The sequence below is a fragment of the Harmonia axyridis genome, chromosome 3, assembly GCF_914767665.1.
Source record: "Harmonia axyridis chromosome 3, icHarAxyr1.1, whole genome shotgun sequence".
Taxonomy (NCBI): Eukaryota; Metazoa; Arthropoda; class Insecta; order Coleoptera; family Coccinellidae; genus Harmonia; species Harmonia axyridis.
Window position 1 is genome coordinate 51545878 of NC_059503.1, and position 10745 is coordinate 51556622.

The 10745-nt window shown below is 33.6% G+C and overlaps 1 protein-coding gene across 1 annotated transcript; it reads right to left on the reverse strand.

The window, feature by feature from the left end:
- Positions 1 to 6295: 6295 nt before the first annotated feature.
- On the reverse strand, positions 6296 to 9962 carry LOC123676876. The gene is made up of 3 exons (XM_045613138.1): positions 8167 to 9962; positions 7771 to 7927; positions 6296 to 6423 (listed from the first exon to the last, which is right to left on the reverse strand). The coding sequence occupies exons 1-3, from the start codon at positions 8435 to 8437 to the stop codon at positions 6405 to 6407; spliced, it is 447 nt and encodes a 148-aa protein (XP_045469094.1). The 5' UTR covers positions 8438 to 9962; the 3' UTR covers positions 6296 to 6404.
- Between the last annotated feature and the right edge of the window lie 783 nt (positions 9963 to 10745).

Here is a 10745-nt window from a genome sequence, read left to right on the forward strand (position 1 = left end):
AAATGCAATCATTGAAAATACTTCTATCGTATTGTTGTAATAATGGGTTATTTATTCATCAAATGGATGTGGAAACAGCGTTTTTAAATGGCAAAGTCAAATCTGAGGTATATGTAAAACAACCTCCAGGTTTTGAGGATGGAACGGATGAAGTATTAAAACTTGATAAAGCTTTATACGGTCTAAGGGAGAGTCCAAGAGCATGGTATGACTGTTTCGATGAATATTTAAGAGATTTGAAAGAAGCAAAAATGATAACTGTTTGTATATATTGAAAGAAGAAAATGATATTTACATAATTCTTTGTGTTGATGACCTACTGATTTGTTGTAGAGATAAAGAAAGGTTGAATGAAATAAAATGCTTGTTACAAGAGAGATTCAAGATGAAAGATTTAGGCATTATTAAGACATATTTAGGTATTAATATAGATTATGACTTCAAAATTGGACAACTGTCTTTAGACCAAACCAAATATATAAATTCATTAGGGAAAAGGTATGATCTAAAAAATTCTAAATTGTTTGCAACGCCAATGGAACAAAATTTGAAATTGTTACCTGCAGAATCAGAAAATGAAAATATTAGATATAGAAATTTGATAGGAGCTTTATTGTACATTAGTTCAGGTACAAGACCTGATATAAGTTTCAGTGTTAACTACCTAAGTAGATTCCAAAACTGTTATGATGATACTCATTATAAATATGCCCTAGGAGTTCTCAAGTATTTAATGCTAACAAAAAATTTAAAGTTCATGTATCATAAAAATGAAAATTCTGAAATATTAAAATGTTATGTAGATGCCGATTGGGCAGGCGATATAAATGACAGAAAGTCCACAACTGGTTACTTAAATGTACCGTAAGGCGGTGTTACTTTGCAACAATTTTGACATTTTTATCAGTAAAACTACCTCTCATAATGAGTTGATAATTTGAAGTCTGATATATATGTTATTTTAGACTATTGTCTACACATGGAAGCCTATATATTGTCGACGAAATATGATAGTTACGAGATTTTTATTTTTGTGTAAAGTCACCTGTCCGTAGTGTGAATTTACAAGAACATATAAAAATAAATGTTATTCCAAGTCGAACTGTCTGAATGGATACTTTACACGTTATTTTTACATATGTTTTTTGATTGATTTTTTTTTCATTGAACAAACTCAATATTTTTTCAAAAATATTTCACTAAATTCTTCAAAACGGACAAATATTTATTTATATTCGTAAATAAAGTACAAAAGTAAATAAAACATTTTTGTTAACTTGATAAAGTAAAAAGCATTCTCAACTCTAAATATAGGTATACATAAAATATTCAAAATTTGTACTCTGTAGTATTCAGTCCATCGAACGTATAAATGCCCCTCTTCATTGATGGAGGCTTCAGATACATAACAATGTCGTCTTCATTTTGTACGGAAATATCATCTTTGTCCGGGAAAACAAAAAGATTTTCCCGTTTCACTCTCATAAATTTGACCACCAATTCTGGCCTGTTCACCTCTTCAATCTTGCATATAAAATACTTGAAGGATTTCTTAGAAGCTAGTTTAATCACAGTAAAAATTCCTGGTTTTGGAATGGGTAATTCCTCGTCACTTACGTCTACATCTGTGAGATCAATATTTGGAATATTTTCTTTTTCTTCTTCATCTTCGGCAGCGCCTTCTACAGCTTCTGCAGCATTTTCTTCATCGGAACAAAAATCTTCATAGGAAACTGATTTTCCTGGTTGAATTTTCAACATTTTTTTTCTTGATCGAGGTTTTATATTTGATTGAGGAGTACGAAATTCTTTCAAATAGTCCAGCAATGACTCGCTGAGTGTTTCGGAAATATGTTCCTGGGCTCTATTTGAATATGTTCCTCGAAAAACTCCCTCAATTGTAGTTTTATTGGTCAAATCTAATTTGTCCATCAACTTTTTCAGCAAATGTGGAAATGTGGACTTGTTCAGAGTTTGGTCTCGAGGATTCTGTGTTTTATAATCCGTCAGTAATTTCCTCCATATTTTTTTGAGAGGCCCGTAATAACCCACATCCAAAGGCTGGGTGATATGCGTTGCATTTTTCGGTAGAAATACGAACCTAACATTATTTCGCTGACATTCTATTATAATTTCTATGTTCAGATGTGAGGATAAATTATCGCCTATAATAACTTTAGGCCCAGAAAGCCTTTTCGCCCAAGGAATAACAATTGAGGAGAACCAATCTTCAAAGGTAAAGCCATCGAACCACCCCGATTTCGACCTGTTATAACGAGCATTCTTCGGTCCTCCAATGGTCCACTGGTCGTACAATCGCTCCGCCTTATACACCGTGTATGGTGGCAAAACATCTCCAGCCCCAGTGATGGCAAACAAAATGGAAATACATGCCTTAGAAGTATTCATTACTCGTTCTGGATATTTCATTCCTCGCCGAAATATACATTTTTTAGATCCGGGGTCATCGGAAAGATTAGTTTCATCGAAATTTAAAATATTAGTAAATGGAACATCTCTCAGGCTTCTCTCCAAATTTTCAAAATAATTTTGCATCTCCTCTTCCGTTTTCTCTGCACGACATGTCTTGATGTTCTGGCAGCTTCTTTGTGACAGCTTATCTTTGTGCCTATCCATAAAATTCAAAACCCAGTCGTGGCCTGGCAAGTTGTTTGGAAACTTGCTTATGATCGTTCCCTTTCGATCAAAATATCTTTTGACTAGTAATCTGAGATCGAATGCAGTGAGAGGACTTCCGAACTCACCAGCTGCAAGAAGCACGTCTACCAAAACTCTTTCCTCGACTTCCGTTAATGCAGTTGGTCCACCCACTTTGTTCTTATGTTTTCCTTTGACCTTGTTCCACAAGGTTTTCCATGGAATTCCATAACGGATTTCAGCTTCCCTGTAACTAGCCCCAGCACGGATTGCTGCAACAGCATTTTTTAATGTGTCTTCAGAATAATTTGCGTAATTTCTATTACCAACTCTTCTTTTATAAATGCGGCCCATTATACCAAGCTGAAAAAGAAGTTTATATTCATTAATTTTTGGAATCCCAATTTATGTGTAAAGTATCCTTGATATACAAAAAACACATAACGTTGCATAGGAATATATAATGTTTATTTAAAAGTGTGAATACATATTCTTAAAGTACTAATTCATATTGTACATATAAAATCAATCTGAAATTGCTGACTAAATTAAGGTAGTAACCCTTAGTACATACCAGTTGTTGAAACGGCCGATAATCACGCCGCAGCTCAAACGTCCACCACACCGTTCCACAACGGACTGAACACTTTTCTCGAATTGTGTAATTCCAACCATCATTCGACTTAATCAACTCTGCACGTGTTTTGTCGCAACGATGTCAGATTTAATACAAATATAATGTTCAGTGAAAATATACCGGTCATGTGTAAAGTCACCAATACGTAGCAAAGTAACACCGCGTTACGGTATGACAATGTAATTTTTTGGAAGTCAAAGAAACAAGGTAGTGTAACAAAATCCTCTACGTCTGCTGAGTATGTCGCTTTATCTGAATGTGTTAGTGATTCTCTTCCAGCATCCATAATCTTTTCCATCGAAAATGGGAATTTTTATAATTTCATCGGCCATTTTGTCGAAGCGTCCTTCTGGAATATTCTGATTCTTGAAATAAACTAAATCTGACTTTACCTTCAACTATTCGATTAATCGTAATGAAATTCTCAAACCACTGCCTGCTACCATGTGAAAATGTGAGGATTTTTCAATAATAACAAGAACAATCAGCAACACTATTATTGTTTATTCCCCTTTTTTTACCATCGTTACATCAACTCGTACATTTATGATATATTGACTTACGTCAACTTCACTACGGAACATAGAAGAACATAAATGTCATGCTTGAACCATAGAATACAAATTTACTTACAACTTGACAAAAATAAATCTCTATGTATCACAGTGTCTAGAGAACTTTCGTTGATAAAAACTATAAAATTGAAAGTGACTGAATTTTTTTCTTCCAGAAGGCGATCTTGAACACTCCCCTTATCGTAGTTGACTATGAACATATTCCTCAGAACCATTTCTAGTTGTAAATTATTAAATTGACACTGAGCTGCAAAATTTCTTAGACGAGCTGCCCATTCTTTTGCAGTTTCTGTTGACACCTTCTTAGCTGTATAATATTTGTATCGTGCAGCAAATACACTTTCACTCGGTTTGAAATGATTAGTGAGTAATTCACTGAGAACTTTGTATGTTTTAATTTCTGGTTCCTCCGGCAAGCACATATTAAAAACTAGCTTGTAAGCTTCTTCGTTAAGGACATTCAACAGGATGGCTCCTTTTCGTTTTTCGTCCGTGATCGAATTTGCAACGAAATAATTGTCAATTATTCTTTTAAATATGGACCATTCCGAAATGGCAGGATCGAACTCCCTTAAATATCCGATGCATGATATCGAAGATTCGGCCATGTTGTAGAGAACAAAAATTATTTGAATTTGTTAATTCACTTATCCTCGTCGCCACTTGTGATGTATTTCACTAATACTTATGTATATATATATTTCATATTCCAATAATATAATTGGGAATGAAACATGAATAATATCTAACAGAACATTTATTTCTTATGGAGGTTACACTCTGAATGAATGGAATAAAACCGATGTTAAATGTTACATATGTTTTTCTTATCTGCGCAGCAGTTAGCAACTACGAAAACATTCAATACAAAAATCAATATATAACAACCGCCTCATTGGAAGAGCGGCTTTCCTCTGATCAAGGGATGGTAGTTTTCATAGAACAAGTATGTATAGAATGGAAACTCTCACGTTAAAATTAACACTGCTTTCAGCGACCTCATGCGGTTGTTTAGGAAATTATAAAATGAGCGCGCGAAAATTTGAAATGCTTCGTATTGAAAATAGTTTAATTCACTTCAAGATTTTGAATGTGAGAAAAAACTACGTACGGAAATAAGCATTTCCTTTTGAATTAGCTATATAAGCATTATTTTCTAGTACGAGTTCTTTCATATCCAATATATTTGACAACATTAGAGGCTGAAGTTCAAAGAAAACACAAATTCATATAAAAAATTATCTATTTAAAATTTTCAATCTTTTTTTATATTTTTGATGTGCCAACTTTTTAATTGGGTCACACATTGCTGAAATTTTGAATTTTGTATCAGTGCCCTTCACGATTGCAATATATATATATATATATATATATATATATATATATATATATTCTTTTGAGAAAGAGCAATACAAAATATTAATTTCAAACAATCAAGCATATGTGTCGATGAATCTCAGTATTAGAAGAGGAAATGTAACGGGGCATCATACATTTCAACGTATGATACAAGAGAACAGATAAAAACCTCAGCAAAAATTCCAAAAATATAAACAGCATTTCACAAATAATTTACAGGCAGCCGTTCCATATTCAGGATGTAATTCACAATGAATTGGCTTAAAATTGACCTGTTCCTGTAAAATATTTTTTAATACTTGAGAAATATTTTTAATATGGCATAAGCGTGGAATGAGATAATATAAACGTGAAAAGCACTGAGTAACTAAGTAAAACTAAACTAAAAAAAACTACCTGGTATCAGCAATTTAGAATTTTCATTATATCTTCTAGCCTCAATGAAATCAACATTTTGAACAAGTTCATGGTTTGATTGTAAAAGTTGTTTACAATCGGAACATTTCAAAATTTTTGAGAGGCGTCTCACCAAATATCCACTAATATACACCAATGTATTTTCTGCCACTCTTGACTTTCGGGTCAGAGATACATTTGGTGGAAGATTAGGGATAATAGGCGATTCTATGGAGCAATCAGACTCAACAATCAAATTTTGATTAAGGAATGAATATAAATTGTTTAATGCACCTTCAGACTCATCATTCTCGCAATTTGAATTTGGAGAATGTGACGATAAAAAATTATTTATTAATAATGCTTCGAATGAATTTTCAAAATGAGAGGCATCTGGTGAAATATGCCTAGCTCCATGGCTCCTAATTGCTCCAAAAAAATTTTCAAGAGGGTCCTGATTAAATGCTCTTGTCAAAACATACTTGAATTTATGTTTTGACAACAGATTTTTTGTTAATCTTATGAACCCTCTAACACTAAAAATAAAATTTCTAATTGAAGGTACTGAGACCAGGCAGTTTTTGTTTTTACAAAAAAATTTCATATTCTGCAGAAATGGAATTGAACTTCTCCAGAACGCCAGGTGGGGAGATCCAGTTGTTACACCCCCTTGCAATGGTTTGCCGCTTGGAGCCAACCTCTTGCTGGTATTCATGCTATCGAAGAGCTTATCCATGAAAAGGATCAGCTCTGCCGTGTCCACAGCTTTTGGTGGCAATTTATTGTTGTCCTCGATATCTGTAGGAAGCAAAACATTCATAAGTACATCAAATTTATTGCAATAAATAGTTCTAAATTGATTTGATCAGAATTGAAAACTACTATACCATTTGTTTAAAATGTGGAACTCACAACTACTTCCAAAAGTGCGCCGTTTTCCATGGTGCAGATATCATCTAAATAATCTACTTCATTAAAATAATTAACTTGATTAAAATATTCGAAATAACTATTGAACTAAAAAAAAAATTATAAATATATTTACTCCAGCCTGCAATTCTTTTCATTAAGGACCCAACTTGATAGCTGAATAGCTGGGTACAACACGAGACCTTCATTTTTCTTATTTTTCCTCTTATAACATGTTGGTCCGTCAGTTTTGGGCATATTCTATCATCTTCAGAAGAATCCAGGTAATAGAACTTCTCTATGTGTGACTACTTCGCAATTCGCTGATTGCCTCCATGCCGAAAATATAAATTTTTTGTAATGAGGTTATTGCGAATCCCTTTGATTAAATGAGGAACATCATACAAAGGGATTATTTCCTCATTATTCACAATAAACCCAAAATAATTATCATCTAATTTTTTTTTAAGGCAATATTCTCTCCTCTCTTTCAAAAGACCATTGATTACAGCCGAATTTGCACCTCCTTGGTCACACACAGTGCATAAAACATGTTGACATTTCCTAATAACCTCTGTCACAGTGTTCTTCAGAAGAGCGCTCTTCATGGGACCACTACTGAAAGTGTAAGCAATCGGTTGCTTCCACTGTTTTCTCAGTCCCTTCAGAAGGAAAACTGTGACATGGTCAGCAATGTCCGGCATCCTAGAATGCCCAGTATCCGGAATTCCTTTCACGATGTCCTGCCTTGAATCATACTGCAATGTGGGAGTGAGGGACATCTCATCGAACATCAAAATACAAAACTTTTCTTCTTCCGACATTTTTGTTACAGTTTGATTCAAGGCAACAAATAAGTGTTTGTTGATTCCAGGATTCATGGGCACTTTATTCAAAACATTTGTTAACGTTTTTCTTGAAGGCAAGATGAAAATTTTTGAAAGTAAGCGATATGCTCTTCCACTTGCCTTCAAGAGTGATAACGCCAAAATTTTGTCCTCAAGCTTGAAACGCCTACCTCTTGGCTTAATATTTTTATTTCTCACTTGGAACATGATAATATTGAACGCAGTTGGAGACACATAATTCATCAGTCTACTGAAATTTGCTGATGAATTAAGTTTCTTGGCATTTTTTAGCCGCTCTTTATACGAGGAAACTTTTTTTTGCGAAATTCTCAGTTTTCTACTCTGATCAATCAAACATTTTGATAGAGCACGTTCATTTTCAATTAACCTCTTTCTGTTTATCACTGAAGTTTTCTGAGGCTGCTTAAAATTCTCCAACTGTTCTTCTCTGTTCTCCTCTGTTGATACTTCCCTCTCAGCATCACTTTGGAGTTGCATTCCTTCAATTTCATCAACTTCTCTGTCTTCCCCTTGATTTGAAGATTCTGTGAAATATAAATAAAAAAGTTAACAAATAGCAGATAGGTAAATAATAATGTTCTTGCCAATCATATACATCTATATATACATATGAAAAATGACTATAAGTTTTCAAAAATAAAAGATAATATTTATAGACAGTCCGAAACACGTGTCTACGGTTAGCGCTTCTCCTTGAGGACTATAATTAATCGCTTATCGTTTAACTTTTATACTGAAGCAATTAAAACAAAATTTAACTCACCAGGAAGAAATAATTCAGGGATAGCAGTTGCCCAAATTCCTTTAAGGGAATTCACTTTCACTTCATCCTTAAAATGCCTATCACAAACCAGATGAGTCTTGCGGATTTGTTGAGGTGTTCTGGAGTTTAGCAATGGATTGCTAACTTTTTCGAGCCAAAGTTTAAAAATTGTTGGCTCCTTCTCTGGATTCGGAAAACGATGACGTTTACTATACATATCTCCACAGTTAGGAACACAACATTTGTTGGTTTTCAAAGTTAGCTGCGACATATTAAATCTCTGATCAAAAATTAAGGTACACCACGTTAGACGGATCAACTCAAAAAGAACTAGTTTAAGTAAATATTTCTCGAGGTAGACAGAAAATCAGCGATGCGAGCGGTCTCTGGAAGGTGTTGGTGGAACTAAATTACTGTTTCAGAGTTTAGTACCTCAGTTTCCCCTCTATATATACTTACTCTATGGTAGTTTTATACTACAATAGTCTACCTATTGTACGTTGGTGACGTCCAGACCCAATAATCGAGAATTTAATATTCCCGATCATTACAGATACATCCCTCTTTGAAAAAATGATGACATCGGTTGCCATAACTTTTCCTTTATTATCCTTGTTTTCTGTCCAATAGTTCATCATCTCCCAAACACATATATTCAATAAGTATTATGCAATAATGCAATAAGCAATCCAACGCATAAGCAATTCTCCAACATATCAAAAAAAGAAAAAGTTAAATCGACTTATCTAAACTTCATCCCTCTAAAAAAAAATCCTTATTATTGAGGTGATATGTTAATTTCCCCCACTACATAAATATAACAAAAATTCCCAATCATAAAATAATTAAGAAAAAAACTACAACTTGAAACGAAACAAAAAATTCATCAAACATTCTCGTGAAATTCCTTCCTTAACCACTTCACTGCTCCAACATAGATGTTTTCAGTACACGACTGATGGGGAGGATATTGAGGATGAGAAGACTGAAATCATGGACATTGATCAGCATTACACTTATGAGAATGAAATAAGATCGTCTTTCAAATATGAAACAGGCGAATTTGCTTTCAACCATAAAAACAATAACGAAGGGTATATAGATGCTATCCGTTTGAATATAAGAGAACATAAATGTCATTTATGTGAGTATGTTGCAAGCAGGAAAGAAATCCTTCAAATTCATATAGATGCTGTTCATTTGAATAAAAGAGAACATAAATGTCACTTATGTGAGTATGCTGCAAGCAGGAAAGAAATCCTTCAAATTCATAAAGATGCTGTACATTTGAATAAAAGAGAACATAAATGTCATTTATGTGAGTATGTGCAAGCAGGAAAGAAATCCTTCAAATTCATATAGATGCTGTCCATTTGAATAAAAGAGAACATAAATGTCACTTATGTGAGTATGCTGCAAGCAAGAAAGAAATCCTTCAAAATCATATAGATGCTGTCCATTTGAATAAAAGAGAACATAAATGTCACATATGTGAGTATGCTGCAAGCAAGAAAGAAATTCTTCAAAATCATATAGATGCTGTCCATTTGAATAAAAGAGAACATAAATGTCACTTATGTGAGTATGCTGCAAGCAGGAAAGAAATCCTTCAAATTCATATAGATGCTGTCCATTTGAATGAAAGAGAACATAAATGTCATTTATGTGAGTATGCTGCAAGCAGGAAAGAAATCCTTCAAATTCATTTAGATGCTGTCCATTTGAATAAAAGAGAACATAAATGTCACATATGTGAGTATGCTGCAAGCAAGAAAGAAATCCTTCAAAATCATATATCATAGATGCTGTCCATTTGAATAAAAGAGAACATAAATGTCACTTATGTGAGTATGCTGCAAGCAAGAAAGAAATCCTTCAAAATCATATAGATGCTGTTCATTCGAATAAAAGAGAACATAAATGTCACATATGTGAGTATGCTGCAAGCAAGAAAGAAATCCTTCAAAATCATATAGATGCTGTCCATTTGAATAAAAGAGAACATAAATATCACTTACGTGACTATGCTGCAAGCAAGAAAGAAACCCTTCAAAATCAAATAGATGCTGTCCATTTGAATAAAAGAGAACATAAATATCACTTATGTGAGTATGCTGCAAGCAGGAAAGAAACCCTTCAAAATCATATAGATGCTGTCCATTTGAATAAAAGAGAACATAAATGTCACTTACGTGACTATGCTGCAAGCAAGAAAGAAACCCTTCAAAATCAAATAGATGCTGTCCATTTGAATGAAAGAGAACATAAATATCACTTATGTGAGTATGCTGCAAGCAGGAAAGAAATCCTTCAAATTCATATAGATGCTGTCCATTTGAATAAAAGAGAACATAAATGTCACTTATGTGAGTTTGCAGCCAATCAGAAAAATAACCTCAAAATTCATATAGATTCTGCCCATTTGAATGAAAGAGGACATGAATGTCACTTATGTGAGTATGCTGCAAGCATGAGAATAACCCTTCAAGTTCATAAAGATGTTGTCCATTTGAATAAAAGAGAACATAAATGTCACTTATGTGAGTATGCTGCAAGCAAGAAACATCCTTCAAAATCAT